Raw genomic sequence first — 22,321 nt, 5'->3', positions numbered from 1 at the left:
CCACTGCCTCCCCAGCCCTTTCAGCCTGGGGGTGGTAACAGCTCTTCACTATGGCCAGATAGTCTTTTAAAACACTCTCCTCAAATTAAGTCTCAGTGTGCTTTGTTTCCGGTGAGGAACCCTAGTGGGGGCAGGCGTTTTAGAGCTCAGGGAAGATAGGTGGGCAAAGAGGTGGGGTGCACAGGCCTTTCTGGCTGATACAAAAGGTGGGAGACGAGAGGAGGTTGGAGTCTAGAATGTGAAGAGCTTTAATTACAGAGCAAACGAGTAGGGAGTCCACAGATGCTGTGTAGATTTCTGTAACCTGCATCTCTCTTCTGTTCCAGGAGACTCCTGCCTGTGGCCCCAAAGCACCCACTGCCCCCTCCATGAAGCCCTCCAGCCTGAGGATGGGTATGGTGAGGTGGGAGAGCACCTGCCTTTGGAGCTCTTTCACTGTGTTCTTCTTCTTCTTCATCCACACCGTGGCGGCGCAGTACCAGGAGTACCTTGCGGGGAGCTGGCCCTACTACCCGGAGTACTTCCAGCAGCCTGCTCCTGAGTACCACCAGCCTCAGGTGCCTGCTGATGTCGCCAAGATCCAGCTGCGCCTGGCTGGGCAGAAGAGAAAGCACAGTGAGGGGCGGGTGGAGGTTTACTACCAAGGCGAGTGGGGCACTGTGTGTGATGATGACTTCTCCATCCACGCTGCCCATGTCGTCTGCCGGGAGCTGGGATACGTGGAAGCCAAGTCCTGGACCGCCAGCTCCTCGTATGGCAAGGGGGAAGGTAAATGCGCTGTGCTTTGCAACTAGTGCTGGGGTCCCCTGGAAACCCCAGAATGGGTTTGCATACGGTGAACCTGATGAAGGAATCTGCAATTACCATCAAGTACGAATTACTGATGATGTCCACCTGGGCAGCCTGATGTTTTTGTGCAAGAGGGCAGGGGGCGGAGGGGTGCCTGGGAAGGACGCAGTGACCAACTGTCCTGCTTTGCCCAGGCTTTCCTGGATTTAGCCCACGAAGTCTGGTATCCGGGGCCCACCAGTCTGGCTGAGGACTTTCGATAGGGGCTGTAGTCAGTCTGTGCTCATCTCCCCCAGCACTCCGCCTGCCTGCTGGCAGGGTCAGTCGGGAGAGCCCCTACCTTTCTCCCCATCGTCTTCCAAGGGGCTCCTCTTGCTCTTTCTCATGAAGGCAGCCCACGGGCCAGCCCTCTGGCTCCCCCCGCCTTCCTGCCCTGTCCTTCAGCACTCACGGGCTGTTTGAGCCCCGCCGGCCGTTACAGCGACAGAGTTGCTTTGGGCTTTTCTTTGGTTGGCCTATTCTTTCCTCCCCGGTTAAGATATGAGAGCAGGTGTTAAGAGCCCAAAACCTTGGGCTCAGTCCTGTTGCTGCCCTAACTAACCTGTCCTTTAGAGAAAGTGCCTATCCCCTTTGGCCTCAGTTTCCAGTTGGAAGTTGGGCTTTCAAGAATTTTTGAAAGAAGGAAGGAAGGAAGGAAGCAAGGAAGGAAGGAAGGAAGGAAGGAAGCAAGGAAGGAAGGAAATAAGGAAGGAAGGAAACAAGGATACAAGGAAGGAAACAAGGATACAAGGAAGGAAGGAAGGAAGGAAAGGAAGGAAGGAAGGAAACAAGGAAGGATGGAAGGAAATAAGGAAGGACGGAAGGAAACAAGGAAGGACAGAAACAAGGAAGGAAGGAAGGAAGGAAACAAGGAAGGAAGGAAGGAAACAAGGAAATAAGGAAGGAAGGAAACAAGGAAGGAGGGAAGGAAACAAGGATACAGGGAAGGAAGGAAGGAAACAAGGAAAGGAAGGAAGGAAGGTAGGAAGGAAGGAAGGAAGGAAGGAAGGAAACAAGGAAGGAAAGGAAGGAAGGAAGGAAGGAAGGAAGGAAGGAAGGAAGGTCCCCTGACTGGTGGTTGGGAATCGACCCACAGAGCGAAAAGGTCACCGATTGAATTCCCAGTCAGGGCACCAGCCTGGGTTGCGGGTTTGGACCCTGGTTGGGGCGTGTACGAGAGGCAACCGATCGATGTCTCTCTCACACATGGCTGTTTCTCTGCCTCCTTTCCCTTCTCTCTAAAAATAAATACATAGAACATCTTTTAAAAAACAAAGAACTTTTAAAACTTTCATAATTTATGATCCTAAGTGGGAAAATAGATAAGGGTGAAGAGCATTATTTAAAAAAAAAAAAACAACCAAGCAAACAAAAAAGAAAAACACAACGGAAGCTGAGAGTTGCCCTCCCTGAGTTGGGGCGGCAAGTTGGCTGACTGGACAGAAGAGGGGCCCAGAGTCTCGTTCTGGACTGATGGAGTGATGCCACACTGACGGAACAGGAGCCCCCGGGGGCCTGACTCGGGGCATTCTGGATTGGGGTTGGGCCAGGCCTGGGATTCATTAAACTAGACCATTGTTATGGTCCCTTCCAATCCTGGCTTTCTGTTACTCTAGAAGTTGTAGGAGAATGGAAATCTCATATCATACATGTCTCTCACTCTGTGCTATTGAATACATCGTGTCAGCGTAACCGAATTTAAGGTGAAATGCTTTTTGATGCTGAATCTGGGTTCCTTAGCAAAAACTTGAGTTAGCAGATGCTGGGCTTTTCATTCCATAGCCTGTCTCCTTTACAAAGAACTCCAGATGCTTCTCCGTGTTCACACGTCTCTATTTATTCTGCAAGTTGAGTGACTGGGGGATAACGTTAAATTTATGTTTTCTGTTCTGGGCTGTCCAAACCTAAATATTTTATAACAAGTAATTTTTAATGACTGTGGGTTTTTTCAGTGACAAGTTTATTTTATTTCTACCCAAACATAAAGTTTACCTGTCATTAGACAAGATGAGTGTGGTTCCCCCCCTCCCCCACGCTCACCTGCTGAGGAGTGGGCATGGAGTTGCTGGAGAGGCAGTGATCTGATTCAGACTGTGCCATTCAGGGATGACAAAGGGAGAAAAGTTCATGGGAGCAGAGGGATTAAAATCATGGTCCAATTGATGTTTCTTTCTCACATTGATGTTTCTCTCTGTCTCCTGCTCCCTCCCTTTCCCTCTCTCTAAAATCAAAAGTAAAAAAAAATAAAAAATAAAAGCCCTGGCCAGGGTAGCTCAGTTGGGCATCATCCTGCCAAGTGAAGGTCACCAGTTCAGTTCCTAGTCAGTACACATGCCTTGGTTGCAGGTTCGGTCCCCAATTGGGGACATATGGAAAGCAGCCAATCATGTTTCTCTCTCTCTCTTTCTCCCTTCCCCTCTCTCTAAAATCAAAACTAAAAAATGAAATAAAATCAGGGTCCATGGAAGGTACTGAATGGAGGAGCTGACGGACAGCAGCATGCTAGGACCAAAGGATTGTGGGTCTCTGCTGAGCTTGCAACATACAAGAAGCACGCTAGGAAGATGGGGTAGGGATGTGGGTGCAGGGCAGGAAGGTACAAATGGAGACAGGGAGGGGATGTGATCATTGGTAATGCTAAGGTCTAAGCTATGGCCGTGGGATGGTAGCTGATGTAGGGTGGGGGAACATCACTGGAGAGAGGAGGATGAGTGAGGACGAGTCCGAGAGGACTGGGAAGGCTATCTGTATGGTGCTGAAACCATCAGGACTTAGGAAAGAAGTGTGAAAGAACGCAAGGGAGAAACAGATGCTAACATACTTGTAACTGTCGTGTCTCCAGGACTCAGGTCATGTTGTCCCCTGAAGTGGTACTTGGCTTACATCACGAGAGCCCTTTTAAATACAAATGTATTTGAATTTCATCAGTTTAGGCTATTTAGCACTGGGGTCATAGTTAAGAACTCAGTAAATATTAGCTGATTGATGTATGTTGATGTGGGAGAGTGTGAAGAACAGTTGGCAGACGGTACTTGGCACAGTGACCAGAGAACGCGACCAAAGCCCTGGAGTGTGCTCCCACGGGCTCAGCCTGAGGAATTGGCTCTGGGTGAGCTGGGAATGCCGCAGCTGCGCCGGGCCAGTCCGAGGCCACCCCTCCGGGAGTGCTCACTGTCGCCTTCTCCTCTCAGGTGCAGGCTGTAAGCAGCGAAGGCAGGGAGAGTGCCCACATCAGCCTGGCCTGTCAGTGGGTCTTCCCTCCCAAGGTGTCTCTGAGCTCAGAAACATCATGAGCCCCAGTAGAGGGTTCTAGAGGCAACAGCTGTCCCACTTTTCTCACTCTCTGGGTGGGTCTCAAGCCACCTGAGCCTAAGATAGTGGCTTTCCTCTGTCTGTCTTTGGATCTGAGATCAGATCTGATTGCTAATGCACTCCCCCACCCCAAATTCTTCAGATCAGAGTGACAAAGCCAGCAGATGACCAAGTGAGGCCCTGAAGGTTCTAACTTATCTTTTTCTCCCTCCCTTTCCCTCTCTAAAATCAGAAGTAAAAATAACAATAATAAAATCCCTGGCCAGTATGGCTCAGTTGGGTGTCATCCTGCCAAGATAAAGGTTGCCAGTTCGATTCCCGGTAGGGGCACATGCCTGGGTTGTGCGTACAGTCCCCATTTGGGGCACATATGTAAGGAAGCCAATCGATCTTTCTCTTTCTCTCCTTCTCCTTCCCTTTCCCTTTCTCTAAAATAAAAAATAAAATAAAAAGAATAAAATTGTGGTCCATGGAACGGATGGGAATGCCCAGCGGAATGCTCCGGCATTCAAGTGGAAATTAATTTATGGTCTTTCTCTTCCAAATGGTCTGTTACTTTACTTCTCCTATACATCACCTTTCCTCAGAAGCATTTCTTAGAGTGAATGAGTGGAGAGGATAAAAGGAAGTATTGCTTCTGATTGACTGGCTTTTTATGTCCAAGGTCGGAAGCCCCAGATGCATGCCAAGTGCCACTGCCCTAGCAGCTCTGAGATGGCATCTGTGCCCTGTGCCCAGAATCACCCTGCCCCCAGCGGGCAGGGCCAGCACTGGCTGCTTTGCGTCAGGGCAGCCTAGTGGACTGGCACTTAGCAGCCAGAAAGACACTGTTGTGAAATCAGGCCATGTGAGAATACCGTACATGGGGATGCAGTCTTGGACTAAATAAAAATTTACATTTCCAACATCTAAGAACAAAATAACCAGTGAGAATACGTGGAGGGTAGAATGATGTGGGGGAGCTGAAGCTCCTTGAGAAAGCAGTTCTTCAGGGTAAGTTAGTTCCCATTTGCAGTCCAGGGGCTAATTGCAAATGCTCCTTATGAGAAGTTAGGCAGACCCTGGGAAATGTGTTTCAGCTCTGCAGGCTGCCTTTGGCTGCACTGTCCGGCTCCCATCCCCCTAGAGCGGGTAGTTCTCTCATTGCAGATGGAAAAGAGCACTTCTTCACACCACCTCTGTTGCTGCGGCTACAGGATGTTCCAAGGAAGAGGCCGTTGTCACACATGGAGGGTCTTTTCCGTTGCTGGTACTTAGCAAGACAAACACTGGTTTGTTGTTGAAACAGCAATCAGTTAGGGAGCATATGTTTCAGTGGAGCTTGATGGCTTGCAAACCGGGCCAAATTGAGAAACCAGTTGGAAAACCTCAGCCCAGATGTTTTCAATAAGCTCTTTGTTAGCCTGGATGCATCCAAAGCGCTCCCTCGTTGGGGCCCTGAACGGCCGTGGGTCACAGTGAACACAGCAGGGGCTTGATGTCCATGTCTGGAGACTGGCCCTGGGTCCTCCCTCACCTTTCAGAGCTTCGGGTGTCCTTGGTTTTCTTATCTGCTGTGGGGGTGGTTTTCATCCCCTTCTTCCTTGCATTGTGGAAATAATGGTATTTCCATTGTTTTTCTGACTTACTGGGAAGAAGAAAGGAAAAGGGAGTTTGAACATGTGCTAGGAACACAGATTATCTCACTGAATATCCATAGCAACCTGTTTGCTGGGTATCATTGTTTTCACTTTAGAAATGGGGAGCAGGCCTGTTTAAATGGTTGACAGAGTCACTTAGGCCCCAAGCCTGCGAGAGAACTTGACCCAGATTATCTGCCCCCGTTATATTGCAGAGTTCTGCATGGAGCCATGAAAAAGTGACAGGTTTGATTTTGTTTCCTTTCATTTGGTAGTGGCACTTAGAAAAATCACTTTTTGAAAAACACTGTAGCACTTTAAGTTTTTTTACTTTGAATTATAGTAAAATACACATAACATAAAGATGTGCTGCCTTTATCATTTTCCACTGTACAGTTTGATAGTGTTAAGTGCATTCACGCTGTGGTACAACCACCATCCGACACACTTTTTATTCTGCAAAACTGAAACTCTGTCCCCGTTAAGCGACCACTCCCCATCCCCTCTCCCATCCCTGGCCCCCGACTCTACTTCCTGTCGCTATGAGTCTGTCCACTCTAGGAACCTCGTGTAAGTGGAATCAGGCAGTATTTGTCTTTTTTGTGATTGGCTCATTTCATTTAGCGTAATGAACTCAAGATTCACGCGTGCTGTGCATGCGTGCATCAGAACCCCCTCCCTTTTTCAGGCTGAATGATATCACACTGTATGGATGTACCACGTTCTGTCAACAGACACTTGGGTTGCTCCCACTTCTTGGCTGTTGTGAATGACGCTGTAGGCACATGGGTGTTAATATCTCTTTGAGGCCCTGCTTTCCATTCTTTTGGGTAGATATTCAGAAGTGGGAATTGCTATATCATATGGCAATTCTATTTTTAATTTCTTGAGCAACTACCATGCTGTTTTCCACAGAGGCTACACCATTTTACATTCCCAGCAACAGTGCATAGGAGTTTCAATTTCTCCAGATCCTCGCCCACACTTGTTATTCCTGGCTTTTTGAAAGTTGCCATCCTGATGGACATGAGGAGATGTCTCAATGTGATTAACCCTCTAGCATTTTGCACAGTGAATCCTCTGCTTAGTGCAAATCAGATAAAGGCCCAGGAGGGGAGCCCACTCACACAGGGCCTCCCAGGCAGACACACTGCTACAACCCAGCCCTGCCTGCACCTGCCTTTGGAAACGTAAGGAGGCGGCTCTGTGGGTTAGTCTCTGAGTCGGCAGATGGAAACATCCAGAAGTGAGAAGAACACTGAATGGCCCAGGGTGCCAGGCTCTGGGGGTGGCCTTACAGAGTGAGTCGCCCTGTCTGAGCCAGAGCTCCATGTCTGTGAAGTGTGAATAGCAATGTCACCTTATCCTCTTCCGCAAGTGGTGGGGAGGTCAGGGGAGAGAACACATGTGGAAATACCTTTATTAAAAGCCTCAGCTACAGGATAGCTTAGACTTTCTCTGGAGGGTCCAGTTCAGCCTCTGCTACAGGCAGAAGGGGAGTCTGGCTTGTGCCATAGTCAGTGCAGCTAAAACCATCATCATCACTACCATTTTTTGGGTAACTATGGGCTGACAATATACTAGGCATGTGCCATACATCATCTCTAGTCTGCACACATTCCAGGATTCAAGTGTCATGATCGCCACTTTGCTGGTGAGATAAAAGGGCTTTGACCAAGGTTACATAGCTAAGTGGCTGAGCCAGAAGTCAAACCTAGCTTAGTATGCAGAGTCCCTGCCTTTCCCCCTGTGGCACCCAAGTGACACCGAAGCTCAACCTTGCTTTTTACCCTGATCACGTTCAATCAATCTACCATGTCCCTCTGGCAAGGGGATCCAGATAGATGGTCTAGAACTCTCTGCACTATCTTGATATACTAAAAATCAATTGATGACCACACATAGCTGCTGAGATTAGAGAAAATCTCTTTCCATGTACAACATTGGTATCCCCAAAGATCCAAACTTGCTTTGACAGAGTGCTTGGTTTCTCTCTCCTCTGCTCCCTTCAGGGCCCATCTGGCTGGACAATGTCCACTGTACTGGCAAGGAGTCGACCCTTGCAGCCTGCTCCTCCAATGGCTGGGGCGTCACTGACTGCAAGCACACAGAAGACGTCGGTGTGGTGTGCAGTGAGAAAAGGATTCCCGGGTTCAAATTTGACAATTCACTGGTCAACCATGTAGAGGCAAGTCATGTGTTCCTACTGACTTCTTCATATGGATGTCTTCTTTCCACCATGTAACTCACTTTTCGCTTTCTGATTCCAGGAAGTGTGTGTGTGAGCACTAAGGAGGGGGACCCAAGCCAATGTGATCTGGTGTGTGTGTGGGGGGGGTATTGAGGGAGGATTTCTTAAGCAGGGGATGGCATCAGTGGGGGGAGGGGCATCAATGGGGAACGGCTTGGGCAAGGTCCTGAGTCGTGGAGTTGTGGACTGGGGAATAGCAGGCCAGTACTGCTGAAGGAACTGTGCATCTGGGGGTCATGTGAAATGCAGCTAGAAAGGAGGCATGAAAGGCCTTCTGTGCTTTGCTCAGGAGCTTGCCCTTTGGACCAGTAAAACGTATTCATTATCAATTGCTGTGTAACAAGTTACCCACCCCCGACCCCTGGATTTTTCAGCTTCGCTCAACAAACTTTTATTATCTCACACAGTTTCTAGGGTCAGGAGTCCAGGGGTGGCCGAGCTGGTTGATTCTGCTCAGAGTCTCTCAGGAGGTTGCAGGCATCCTGTCTGCTGCAGCTGGAAGAGCCTCTCCTATGCTAGCTCCTGGAGGCCGTGGGCAGGTTTACTTGCTTTCTGGCTGTCAGCTGGAGCTCTCCGATCCTCTCCGCACAGTCTCTCCGCCGCTGCCTGAGTTTCCTTAAGACGTGTGGTTGTCTTTCTCCAGAGTATGTGACTCAAGAGAAAAAGAGAAGGAGCAAAACATGGAAGCCACAGTCTTTCCTAAGATGATCTCGGAAGGGCCATCCCATCAGTTCTGCTGTGTTCTATTGGTCCCACAAAATAACCAAGTACAGTGTGGAAGGAGACTGCCTGAGGCTGTGAGGGCAGGAGGTGGCAGGGCCATCGCGGAGGCTGACTACCCCAGGAGAGTTGTTCTCAAATCCAGCTGGGGATCAGAACCCTTTGAAAATGCAGATACTGGGTAATATTTATAATATTGAAATCTTATGACTCCAAGCTTCATTTCTAAATTTTTAACTTAGTGTTATATATCTTGAAAATTTTATCGTGTTATCAAAGACTGTCCAAACCATTATTTTTATTAGTTGCCAAATATTCTACCTTATGAACCTGCTGTAATGTAGTTAAACTTTCTTGCTTATTGGACAGGTATAGATCAGTAAATATAAAATTATAATACATATCATCGTTCATAATCTTTCACTGCATTTTTGATGGCATCAGTAGAATTTATGGTAAGAAGTGGAATTATGGAGTCATGGTTTCAAATGGTATGTATATTTTGAAGTTTCTCGATATGGATAAACGACCAGAGGAAACGTTTTCTAAGACGCTCATTCCCGTTGTGTAGAGAGGTGCGATTCAGTCTTAATGACGAGGCGGGAGCCGGGGTCCGAAGCAGAGCCTCCTGCTGTGGGGCCAGGCTGTCCTCTCAGCCTCTTTACGCGATCCCGACGCTGCCAGCCCAACCCCGGGCAGCATCTGGGAGCGGCAAAAGGCTTCAGACCCTGCTTCTGCCTTTATGGCTTTATTTCCGATTTATCTTTTCAACAAGTTCTCCACTTAAACAATGAAATTAGCGAATATTGATATTTATTGCACTGCTCATGTGCAGGGAACGTGGGGCTTAGGGCCAGTGGGTAGGCAGCCAAGACTTCCTCCTGAAGGAACATGCTGGATGTCACCCCCGAGGGGCAGTGGGAGCTGCCAAGAGTCCAGGCCAAGGAGCCTTCCCCATGCCTTAACCTCCAGCCGACCGTGAGGCTAGTGCTGAGGAAAGGTGACTTCATGTTGCCCTGTTAGGGCTCCGGAGGAAGCTCGACCCAGACTGGTCTTCATGTTTTCTTCCCATGACTCACATCATCTTGCTCTTTTTCATACGTTCCCAAAGCATTCTGGGAAAGGATCTCCAGCCTTTTCTCAGCTGGCAGGATGAAGCCGACACTCTTCAAATGCTGCTATTTTATTAGGAATAAGTGGAAGAGACTGTTGCAGAGTGGTTGTATTTTAGTTAGTGCTCCAGGCAATGATGACAACTTTGCTTTACCACGAAGTTTATGACTTGGGCTTTTCCAACCCGGTTTCACACTTTTCACTGCCACTCTTTGTAACCTCATGCAGAATAATCAGCACTCACATACATGTTTCCCATTTTTTCCAATGAGATTGGAAGCTCCTGAAGGGCAGGGGATCTATCTATTTCCCCATTTTATCCAATAGAAATAATACTTGGTACCTAATGGGAACAATATCTCCCCCTCCCAAATATTCTTCTTCTCAAGAATGCAGATCAAAGATCATTATCCCCTAAGGTGAAGAATCTCCCAGGGTAAAATATCAGACTAAACAGTGATGAGAGGTACATAGAAGCAAAACATTCCTTTATAGCATTGCCCTGTTTACTAGGACAATGAATGTATGTATATCATCTTTGACTGAATTCACTTTGACTGTCAAGTAAAGGTCCAGGCTTCCAGGCATAAGAAAGTCATTGACGGTTTGAAGCAAAAGAGGGTGGGCCAACATGCCGGTGGGTTTTGCCACTAAGAAAGAATTGATTCTGGAAAAGGACTCTGTGGGTATCACTTCAATGGAATGTTGGTGACTACCTCTATGGGCAGTTCTCATGCCAAGCATTTGAAGGGGAGATAAGATGGACGTTTTGAAAAGCAGAGCCTTAATTGTGTAGCATAGGCAGAGGAATGACTGAATGGATGTGTCGAAGAGTACTTATTCTGGACGGGCTGAGAGTCCATGACAGGAAACCTTGGTGCCTGTCTTTGTCTTAGACACTTGCTGGGCATTCACTGCTCGTCCATCACAGTCCAGGTGCCATTAGGAAAAGAAAATTTGGCGCTTGTCTTCCAGCTCTTATAATCTGAGAAGACAAGATACATGCCTTAGGAAAAACTGGAAGGTTATTCCAGGGTGCGGAACCTAGTTCCTAAAGAAATTTCCAGTAACCCAGAGAGGATGACCTGGGGGTGGTCATCTGAGTTGAAGAGGAGCCAATGACTTCCACAGTCTTCCAAACTCCACATTTTCCTGGAAGGTGCTCCCTCACTGTCATACAAATCTGACTCAAGGGAGGGGCCAGCCTGGGGGCTTCTGGTTCAGCCCCTGACACTCAAGAGTTTTCAGCTGTCGAGCAGTGCCAGAGCCTCTTCCCTGTGGCATGGGATGAAAGAAGGTCACGGAAGGGCCCGGATCCCAGGATGTCTGAGGAGAGCCTTTGAGGGCTGCCTGAGGGTTCTTCTGTCCCGGACTTCGAGGCTAAAGCCTGTGCTCACTGCACAACTGGCCTGATGGCCAGAGAGCTGCCCAGACCACCTACAGGGGATTTTTGTGGGATGCCAAGAAATTTCTCTGAAATACCTCATATAAATAGCCTGGGTCAGTAGCTGAAGTCATGGAATCACTCCTCTTGACTAAAGAAATGTCTGTTATTAATGTTGTTCATGGAAGGGCGAGGCATAGGTTTGGTGGATGTGCCGCTGGGGGAGTCAGGTGTACCCAGCAGTGGCACCAGGACAGCTGCTGGGCAGTCACTGTGAACACAGCGCATGGGCGCTGTGGCGTCTCCCAGCACTCCGCTCCAGCCTCTCTGTCAAGTATCAGAAATTTGCATGGAGATTAAAATGAGCGCTGATCAAATTCTTAAGAGAAAAAACTAGGAGGGATTGCTTGAATAGAGCACTATGGAGAGAGATTCAGGAAAAACCTCAGTAGGTTGAAGTAATAGGCTCAAACTGTGACATATTAGGGGTGAACTGAAGGTCCTACTTCAAGGTTCATGGGGGTGGGGGGTGGGAATCAGCCACAGAGCAAAAGCTGGGGAGAGTAACCGAAAAGTGTTGATATCCTCAGAGGCTGACTGACAGCTCAGTATAGGCCATAGGTTGATATGGCTGCTAAAAAGTGAACATAAATCAATGCATTGATAGAAGAGTTATTTTCCTAAAGTCTTTGCTCTTTGGACCAAGAAATGAGTGCAGGGGTCAGTTCTGGGCCCATCTCTTAATTGGGTCTCCCAGGGTAGGGACCAGCAGGATGGGGACAGGTCTGGAACCCACATCATATAAGGAAGTGAAGATATTGTGTCAAGAAGATTGCTGTGGGGGGAGGGACATGGCATGTCTCTCAAATGTTTGAAGTGCTGCCATAGGGACAATGCTTGTGATTTGTATTGGAGCCCAGAGTTAGGATGGATAAGGTAATGGGATGTGGATTTTAGCCCAGAGTAAAAACTCCGTCACACCGAGGGCTGGCCCTTTGCAGTGCACGGGGTTGCCCCATTCACTAGGTCACTGGAGCAGTTCAAACAGGAGTAGGATGGCTTCTGGCCAGGGCAGTCGCAGCCAGACTTCTGTGCTGGGAAGGAAACGGATTAAGGTGATCGCCAAGCCCTAAAACCCCTGTCACTCTGCTTTTATGAAAATGCACCCAGCCCATGCAGGGGGCGCCCACTGTGTTGGCAGTGTCTACCATTGTGTGAATTGGTGTCTGTCTGTCTGTCTCTCTCACACACACACATACACACACACACACACACAGAAGGGATGCCAGTAGTGTGTATGCTGTATGCTGGCCTCTCTCCCTGCTTCTTCTCTGGCTCCTTACGACCTTGGCCTTGAAAGCAAGCACAGACTTCTTACCCTCACTCTTCTATCAACACATCAGTGTGTGAGAGCCAAAGCCCTTTCTCGAATTCCCCTAGTTTGGGGCCTATACATTCAAAAGTGGCCAAGAGTGGGATGAGGTCAATGTGAAGGGTCAGTTAATGCTTTCTCTGTGTCTCAGGACCCCAGGTGCCCATGACTAGACTAGTCCAGCCTCACAGGTGTGGCCCTTCTCAGGAGCACACTGGAATTTCTGAAGCCAAGAGTGGAAGAAAACTGTGCATCAGTCTAGACCGTGTTCATCCTACTCAGGGATGCCAGAAGCATGAGTCACTAAGCCCTGGGGCCTGGCTGATGGAATTTCACTGAATGAACTCACTGCTTCCAGTGAACTCCTTCTGCACCCTCTTGGGGCATCCTCAGGGCCCCTTGACACTTGACAAATTCCCTTGTAAAGAAGGGAGAGAGCACCCCTTCTTTGTGTGAATGACCCCACCAAAGGAGAGTTCACAGGTGTGGACCCTGAGCTACCTGTTGGCCAGCAGCTAGGACACTGGGCAAGTCCACTGTCGTCTTTGAAGAGAGTGGGTTGAACTCAGACCCTTCCAGCTATGATAATCTGTACAGAGTGGCAATGGCTTCTCCATCAGAAGGGCACTGCATGCACTCATCATTTACAAGATAGTTTTAACTGTTCTGCAGGGGGGAAAATCAGATGGTTTCTGTAAAAGTACTCGCAGACTGTGCAGTTGTTCCTACCATTGCCCTACCAGCCTGGGTTCATTTCACCCAGAAAGTCAGCCAGGCAGGGTCTCAGTTCTCCCTTGTCTGGCCTGGGCTGCACCGTCGCCTCATGCTGTGTGTTCTAAGGTTTCAACCCCAGAGTTGCAGGCAGGACACTTGAGTTCCAGTCCAAGTGGAGCCTGAGACTTGTAGCCATCTGTCTAGAGTGACTGACCCTTCCAAGGGCTCTGGGCACCTCCCTGTCAAAAAGCATTTTTTTACAAGGACTGTATGTCTCAAATCTTAAAACCACAAAACCTTACAAAGAGGCAAGCAGGAACAAAAAATAAATAAATAAATAAAATAGGAACTACTGTAGGTTCCAAAGGGAGACATCTGTTTTAAACCTAGGAAACAGAGCCCCAACCAAACCTCCCAGGATGTCGAGGTTCTTTCCTGGAGAGGCTTTGTTTCCTATCGGTGGGCAGACAAATCAGGGAAAAGCATTAGATAAGGAGAGAGGACAAAGCCAGATGCCCTCTGGGCAGAGCCTCAGCTGTTTTGCACATTGTAAGTCACGCGCTCACAGAAAGGCATGTATATGTCTGGGGCCCTGTGTGGTTGCCTCAGGGGACAGGGGGGTCTTTTCTTTTTCTTCACCTCTCCACCCCTCCTTCCCGACCCACTTTTTTAAAGGCTCTTTAGCAAATGCAGTTAGGTTACCAGAACTGATTGGCAGACCCTAGGCTGTGAGATTAAGGTGTGGCCTGGGCCCCAGAGGTCCCGCAGCCTCAGGGCCTCCCCTGTGCAGCCCAGGCAGTCAGGAAGGTCCAACAGAGGGGTGGCGGGCAGAGCTGGGAGAACCAGGGCCCTGCCCCCCACATGCTCACACCTTTCTGCAAGGGTGCTGAGACCTGAACATCTTTTTCTTTTCCCTCTCTCTCTCTTTTTAAATCCTTGCCCAAGGATATGCTTATTGATTTTAGAGAGAGAGGAGGGGGGTGGGGAGAGAGATGGGAAGACAGAGGGAGGAACTTTGATGTGAGAGAGAAACATTGATCAGTTGCCTCTCATATGCACCCTAACTGGGGACCCAATGGACAGCTTAGGTATGTGCCCTGATTGGGAATCGAACCCACAGCCTTTGGCATATGGACGACACTCCAACCAACAGAGCCACCCAGCCAGGGCAAGCTTTTTCTTCTCTTAACCACAGGACTGAAGCTGTTGGGAAAATTTTAAATTCTAGGATTCCAAGTTTTTATTAGTCACAGACAGCTGCCAAATGCTTCAAGGTTTTTTTTTGTCCCCCCCCACCACCACCACACACACAGGAGCAACCTTATCTCACCAGCATCTGTGGCTTTTGAGGATGGAGGCCCAAAGCCCAAAAGAAAATAACCATCACTACAAATGCCCCACACCCCCAGTCAGGGGTTAGTCTCCCCACCAGTGAGGAGGTGCAGCAGGTCGCACCGGGTGGTTTAGGAGATGAAGGGAGGCTGTGTTCAGCTCTGTGCAGTATAGAAGGCAGTCCCTCCAGGCCTGAATACAGACCCGCTCCACCCAGGGCCACAGGAGAGTTTGTCGGCCTCCCTTGGTGGCAGGAGGAGAAATGGTCACAAGTGGGCAGTCTGTGCTGGACTCTTCAGCAAGGGAGTGAAGAGCTCCACCAGGAGCCCACAGCCTCTGAGTCCCGGCCCTGACGAGCTGGCCAGCGGTGCTGGGCCCGGGAGAGCATGCATGACATCCTGTCTGGGGCTGACATTTCTGTTTATCCAGGGCCTTCCTGTGCTCAGGCTTGCCAGCCGCCACAGTGGTTCTAAGGTGACCCATTTTCCCAACTCAAAATGGGCCACAGTGTCTGAAAAGCAAAAGGGTATTTATGCAGCTAACACAACAAAATGTGTGAAATGGTGTCCTTCCTGGCAGATCTGGGAGTTCGGCAAGGGCACACCTTTCCAAAGCATAAATACCGTCATCACTGTTTGTGAGATGAGGTAAATGATAAGTAGCATTATAAATTGTTTTAGATGAAATAAATGAGTAAGCAGTATGTACCCACACTTGGAACAGTGTGGGGTAGGTGTAAACTGGATGGCATTTTGGAAAGGGAGGGATCAATGGGGGAAGAAAATGTGACGGGCGCTCAATGGAGGGATTGGGGGCCGGGCTGGGTGGGAGGAAGCCTCTCCATCTCGGGGTCTGCTGCTGTGACCGGGGCAGGCTGTGGTGTCCAGTCCGGCTCTGCAGTGGGCCCCGGGGGTCCATTTGAGTCACCTCAGACAGGCTGGAGGGGTCAGTGCCCAGGAATCTACCTGTCCCATCCCCAGGAAGCCATTGCCAAGACAGCTGGGTACTGTGTCTGTTTGCTTACTCGTTCAGCACGTTTCAGCTGAGCCCAGGTGCTCCACCAGGCCCTGGGAATGAGGGGGTTAACGAAACTAATGGACAGTCTTATCCTGCAGGAGTTCACTGTCTAGTAGTGGAGAAAGATGATTTCACACATCATTCCTTTGTTACCATGGTGATGACGGCTCTGAGAAGCATCAGATACCTCACCTGGGAGCGTGGTGGCCTGTTGGGCCTGGCTCAAGACTTGCCCTGTCTGTGGCCTCAGCAGCCATGCTGGGTCAGGGAGCCTGGTGGCTGGAGCAGGTGTCCCGCCAGCTTCCTGCAGACAGCAGGGCCTGCCTGCTGTCCAGAGAAGCAGCTTCTGTTGCCTACCCCGCGCTTCAGGTTGGAAAATGAAACAGAGCGTCCGATTTTCCAGCAGCGTTGCAAAGCTTTTGATTTATAGAAGGGCTTGCACAGACTGTGCTTTCTCCTCTGGTGGCTCACCATAACCACCCCACCCTGCCCCGCCCCACCCTCTCTGGCCCCCCTGGCCTCCTTCAGTGAGCTGAGGAGCAGGCGTGGTGGCCATGCCTTCCCTGTCCCCTGTCATCCTCCGACACCAGTCACGGGAGGGAGAATGTTAAGGCCATTCCTACTGTGAATTCCCATTTTGATCATCAAAAGGGGGTAACTGCAGTGTAGCCAGACTCTTCTAACACAACATGCCTCATACGATTGACAAACAGTGCCCACATAGCTGCCCGTCTAAATGTGGGCTGAGGTCAGACATGCTGTGAATTCAGTTCAACAACTGTTTATTCACAGCAGATTTCGGGGGTGGGGGGGGGGGGAAGGCGGGTGTTACATAGCTCCGGTGGCAGGAGAACGCCTGGATGAAGGGCAGACATTCTCCGCGTCTGTCCGTAACTCACACGGGGAGCGTGTGTGCTGCGAAAGGAGGCAAGTGCTGCCTCGCTGTTTATTTTGCATTAAACAGAAAATGAAGGGAGTCTTTATTGAATTTTTGGCTTGGGAGCCCAACGTTTCTAGCTAAGCTGAATTCCTGTCATCGGATTTTTAGTAATTATTATTGGGTCATTCCAAAAATATTTGAAGACACACTGTGTGTCTGTGTCATTTCTGTAAATGCAGGAGGCACAGTCTGTCCTTGAAGGACTCACAGTCCAATGAGGCAGCAAAAGCCCACGTACAGGTAAAGAGCGGTGTAAGATAGTATAGCTAAGGACTGAGTGAGCGACTCAGCAAACACGTGTTGGAGGGATAAAGGAGAAGTCAAATCTGCATGGATGGGGTATTTGGCAGAGGGGCTACGAACGAGACAAGGTGGGGCTGCCTCCACCCCCCTCCATCAGCAAGACTTGCCTGATTGGTTACCTCATACCTTAGGACCTCCAACAGTTCTGGGAAGTCATTTTTTGCATGAATGAATGAAACGGTCCCTGAGAGTCGGTAGGATTCTGACAGGTAGAGAGGAGAAGAGAGAAGTGCAGGAGTTCAAAGTGTGACTTTGGAAAGGCTGTGGGAGACCATTGGCTGGAAAAGGGGAAGGGAGGGAATGAGGTAGAAGATCTGGGAGGTTGTTAACTGGGGCGTAAGGCCTGGGGGTCACAGGAAGGTTCTGAGCAAGACCCACGAAGTCACAATACTCAGCTTGGAAGAATGTGCCAGCAACCCACCCAGACTGAGGAGAAACCCAGGGCCCTCATGAAGTGACCCAATTATGGTGCCCTTCTTCTGTCCCCACGATCCACGTTCCACCTCTGACTGGGGAACAGAAGTGGGGACAGAAAGGTGGTGGAAGGACAGAAAAGGCCTTGCTGGGCAGGAGGGCTCTGGGAGTGGGGACGAGCGAGTGTGTGAAGGGCACAGGAGGCTGCTGGTCTGCTGGCTAGACAGGCCGGAGCCCCATACAGTGAAAGCAAAGAGGACCAGGGGCATCCTGGGTGTGTTAGGTTCGAGGTGCTGAGGCAGGTGTCACACTGGCCGTTGGAAAAGAGGACCTCTATCTGGAAGGCCGTTTTTTAGAATAGCTGAATAAAGAAAGCTGCAGGCTTTGAGAGCAAGAGGCAGGAACCTGTTAGCAGCAGAGGGAAGGGGCTTGCTAAGGGAGCAGAGGCTGTGCAGCGCCAACCAGTTGTGCATTCTGGTGGGATGAAGGAGGACTGGCATATCTCCATCACGGTCCTCCCACCCCAGCACCACTCCAGGGAGGACGGCTCGGGAGGGCAGGCTGGGCTGATGTTAAATTCTGACCCAGAGCAGAGGGAAGGAGGACCCTTGATGAAGACTTGGCCCTTGTGAATGTGCCTTCCAGAGGCACTCCAAGGAGTGACGTCGGCGTGGCAGTGGGAGAAGCTGCTTGGCTGGAAAAAGGGAGGAGAGGCAATGGGATAGGAAGATCAGGGAGGCTCCCGACCAGCAGCCCAGGGTCTGATGAGTCCTAGGAAGGTTTTGCATTGTGGGCTCGCTTGCATTTCTTGCTTTGCCTCCCCATGTCTTTCTCTGATGCAATCTCCAACTGGACTTTCAAAACTAGTGATTTTTCCTTGTTGCCAACAGCCCTACACTGTCACGTTGTGGAATTTGCAAGTCATTCACAGAAGCTGTGAAATATCGGTCAGGCACAGCACTGGGAGTCCAAGCTCTTTACCAGCCCCGTGGCAAGGCATGCAGGGCCTGGCCTTGCTGTACTTCGATTTTCCATTTTGGAAGCTGTTGACAATCCCTTCCAGGGCTCAGGTCCTCCCTGCGGATGTGATAAGCGCCAAGTAGGACAAATACAGAAGATTCTGTGGATTCCCTGGAGGAAGGCGTTTTGGAGATCTCAGTGAACTATTGTCTTCGGCAAGAGAGACAGCATTCGGAACTTACTTTGAATTTTAAGATGTGCCAAACGCATTACCAGCTTCTGGGTAAAACTAGCAAGTCTAGAGAGCCCTTTGTTAGAAAAGAAAAATGTGTATATGTTCTAGTGTTTCAAATTGTTTCTTCTCTTTTGGAGTTAAACTTCTGGGGGAACAAAATCCAAACACTTGTGGTTATGGAAGGGATTCCACAGCAGTGAAATAAGCAAGGAAGTGATGTGAGTCTGCCTGTGTTTTCCGACACCGGGGTCCCTGACCGGCTTACGTGAGCTCATTAACTAGCAGTGAGCGCTGAATCTGAGCCATACAGGGTTTCCCTGCAGCCCCGGGCCTGAGTCAAGAGCAGCTGGGAGACAGCTCTGCCCTCACTGTGTGCACTCGGGTCTGACTTTCAGCTCCTTTGGGCAGGCGCAGGGTGGACTTTGAATGTGTATGCACTGGGCAGGCCCCAAAGAGACCACCCAGAAGCCTGAGTCCCTGGCCCTGACCTGTGTGGGTCGGGGCAAGGACCACTCAGAGACCAGTAGTTAGGAGCCGAGAACACAAGCTAGGAGTCAGGCCTCAGTGCTCACCCTTGTTTACCTACTGATGGGCCTTGCGAACTTGGAGAAGTTGCAAAACCTTGCCAGATTTTCTTGTTTTCCCCCTGTGTTGTGCTATACCATTAACCTTCTCATGTTGCCTTGAGAATTGAGTGAGGGGATGGACGGGAAGCTCTGAGTTTGATAAATGAGGGCCCTTGTGGTCATTATCTTTCAGAGAGGCAGGCCTTGTGGTTGGGAGGAAGTCTGTCAGGGTCCAGGAAGGGGAGAGAATGTATTTTGTTGAATGAGTGAGTGAGTGAGTGAATGAGTAAGGTGGATTTGATCCCAACAGAACGAGAAGGAGCTGGTTCCATGGAGGGTGAAGAAAGACATTCCATTTTGAAGAAACAATGAATATAAACCTGCCCAGACTGCTGTCCTAAGGCTTGGAGGAAACGAGCCCCCCTGGACCTGGCCTCCACCACATGGGTGTACAGACGGACACACACTCCACACGCACAGACCCACACACAGCAGGGACACACAGCCCTGCACATCACATCGTCATGCTCACAGACACAAAAAGGCCCGTCCCACAGAGGCGTGTACAGATACACAGACACACACGGTCACCCCACGCACACACACTCAGCGAGCTGGTGAAAAAGCGAGAACGATGGCACCCGAGCCAGCACTTTCGCTTCTCCCAGCCTTGCTTCCACATCCGAGGGCCCACCAGTGATACTCCCGCTGAGGGCTGCTGTCCTGCACCAGGACGAGGGTGCAGGGCTCAGCTGGACGCTCCCACCCCCGGGCCTTCCTTCTCCTGTCGTGGCAGGGATGCTGAGGTCCACATTCCACATCTGCCCTAGCCAGCCTGTGCTCTGCCCCACGGTGGGGGTGGATGGTGGGGTGGGAGGGGAGATCTGTGAATGTAATGTGTTTGCCTGCCCTGTGAAGAAGCTGCAGGGCTGATGTTACCGCAGTAACTTTCCTTCAGGGCATTACCATTACACACTGGAATTCCAGCTGGCTTGTGAAGTGGGCGGAGGCAGGAGGGGCTGCCCCCGGGCTGGTTTAGACCTCAGCCCTTTCTCTGCGTGTCTCTGTCCACGTCTCGGTGGCACAGGTCCTGTGACCTGGATGGAAGCTGTAAAGAATGTAGGATCCCAGTGGCCAACACCAGCTTGCCACTGGCAGCTCTCCTTCCACGCTGTGTGGAAGGAACCAGGGCCAAATGCCATCACTGCCGGCCACATACTTTCCACCGCCTTGCAGGACTGGTGGAACAGGGCCTGGCTTTGCACACTGAAGCCAGTGGCGAGGAGTCACAAATCCCCAGGCACCCAAATAATGGTTCTGTTCAACTTCCTGGTTAATTTGCATCCTCCCTGGCATTTGGGTTGGGTCTCTGGGTGCCCCCTGCCAGCACCCTCACCTGGCCCCACCCCTTCCCCCCTTACCCAGCTCAGAGAGCTTCTCGCTATATACCTCAGGGGTCCCACCCTGGGTGGGCCTGGGGAGATCTCTGGAATCAGCCAACCCTCCCATCTAGGTAATGGGAGGGCAGTAGCTATAGGGCCCCTCGCTCTATTGTTTGAGGACTAAAGGAGAGAAAGCACTTCCAGCTTTACGAGGGCTCCACTCCACAGCTGTGATGCATTGCAGTTCATCGGATCTGAGTGACGATTGGGGGCTGGGGACAGTGAGGGAGCTACAAAGGGAGGTACACTTGGTCATGTTGGGCTGTGGGCGCCCTGCTAAATAATTTGGGCAAGGCAAGAGCAGGAAGTCACGGGACACGACTACAAAGACCTTTCTGGTGGCTGGCCCTGTGGAGGAATGGAGGAGGGAGCTAGAGGCAGGGACTCAGCTAGGGAGCCTTGCAAGAGCTGGTGGTGGCCCCCTGGGGGCAGGGGGCAGGGGGAGGGGTGGGGGGGCTGAAGTGAAAGATTCAGGAGGAAGTTTCCATGGTGTTTGAGGGCAGGTTGGGGAGCCTTGGAAAAACATAAACTCCGGGGTAGCCCCCATTTCTTTCCCCTAGCTTGGCCTCTCAAGGTCTTCCATTCTTCTACCAAATCCCTGGGACCGGGAGGAGGTATGGGGCAGGGATATTGCTACTCAGTGTGGGTGTGCAGGGAGGAGCACCCACCCCGCCTCTTCTGCCTCAGCAGTGGGGTCCTGCCTCTCTCGCTCACAGCCCCAGAGAGATGGGTGGGGCTGCAGGTGAGGAAAGGGCTTTCCAAAGGCCTCGAGGCTTTCGGAATCTTTCCCTTCTTTGTCACTGTGGTGTCCCCCCACCTCCTTGTCCCCAGGATGCGTCCCCCTGGGCCTCTTGTCACAGATGCTTGTGACACTATTGTCTCTGCACACACTACTTCCCTACCCCATTCCTCTGCAGGCCCTACCCGCCTCCCCCTGGGACATTCTCACTCAGAAATGCTGACCCCAGGATCCTAAGTGGTGTGCAAGGTGGCTCCACCAGCTGAGTTTCATCTGCCTGAACCCCCAGTCTCGGGAAAGATAGGCACACACACAAAATCACTCCCATGCCCACATACATGATTGCACACATATGCTAGGGAGTAAAATATAAAATCCAGATTAGTTTTCTACAGAACATAAAAATTCAGAGAACACATTCTTCTGTTATAATTTTGAGATCCTTGCCAGGGGGCTGGGATCCAGGCTTTTGAGGAGGGACATGGCAGAGGCTGCCAGGGCCCTCCGAGTCTTCTGGTGGCCCAGGTCACCCCCCTGCTCCCTCTCCTTGCGTGCCCATAGTCACCGCCCCCCCATGCAGAGTGCTTTCTAATGGTGGCCTTGTGCTGTATGCTCCTGGGGGTGCCCGCAGCCCCCTGCAGGGCCTGGGAGTGGAGGCAGTCTGCTCAAGTTGCCTCTCCATGGCTGGTCAGGAAAGTAACCTCTGTCCTTCGGTGCCTCTTCCCGCCCAGAACCTGAACATCCAGGTGGAGGACATCCGGATCCGACCCATCCTCTCCACCTACCGCAAGCGCACCCCTGTGACAGAGGGCTATGTGGAGGTGAAGGAGGGCAAGTCCTGGAAGCAGATCTGTGACAAGCACTGGACGGCCAAGAATTCCCGCGTGGTCTGCGGCATGTTCGGCTTCCCTGGGGAGAAGACGTACAACACCAAGGTGTACAAGTAAGAGGCCCCCACAAGACGTGTGTTTCTGGGCTGCGGCCGGGTTTCTGAAGGGTGAGTTCTGGTGGCAGGCACTGGGCAGAGGGCCTCCGCCAGCCGGCCGGCTGTCACAGGCAG

The 22,321-nt window shown here is 50.8% G+C and overlaps 1 protein-coding gene across 2 annotated transcripts in view; it reads left to right on the top strand.

The window, feature by feature from the left end:
- LOXL2 (lysyl oxidase like 2) overlaps positions 1–22,321 on the top strand; it is a 97,168-nt gene that overhangs the window by 35,139 nt on the left and 39,708 nt on the right. For both annotated transcript variants that reach the window (XM_045853134.1, XM_045853133.1), the window contains exons 2-4: positions 327–768; positions 7,772–7,947; positions 21,993–22,204. In XM_045853134.1, coding sequence (XP_045709090.1) covers positions 369–768; positions 7,772–7,947; positions 21,993–22,204 — 788 coding nt within the window. In that variant the 5' untranslated portion in view covers positions 327–368. The remainder of the gene's footprint in view (positions 1–326; positions 769–7,771; positions 7,948–21,992; positions 22,205–22,321) is intronic.

This window comes from Phyllostomus hastatus, unplaced genomic scaffold (assembly GCF_019186645.2).
Source record: "Phyllostomus hastatus isolate PE091 unplaced genomic scaffold, TTU_PhHast_1.1 phas_contig_98, whole genome shotgun sequence".
NCBI classification, from domain to species: Eukaryota; Metazoa; Chordata; class Mammalia; order Chiroptera; family Phyllostomidae; genus Phyllostomus; species Phyllostomus hastatus.
The sequence above is the reverse complement of the archived record's forward strand: the minus strand, read 5'-3'. Positions and strand labels throughout refer to the sequence as shown.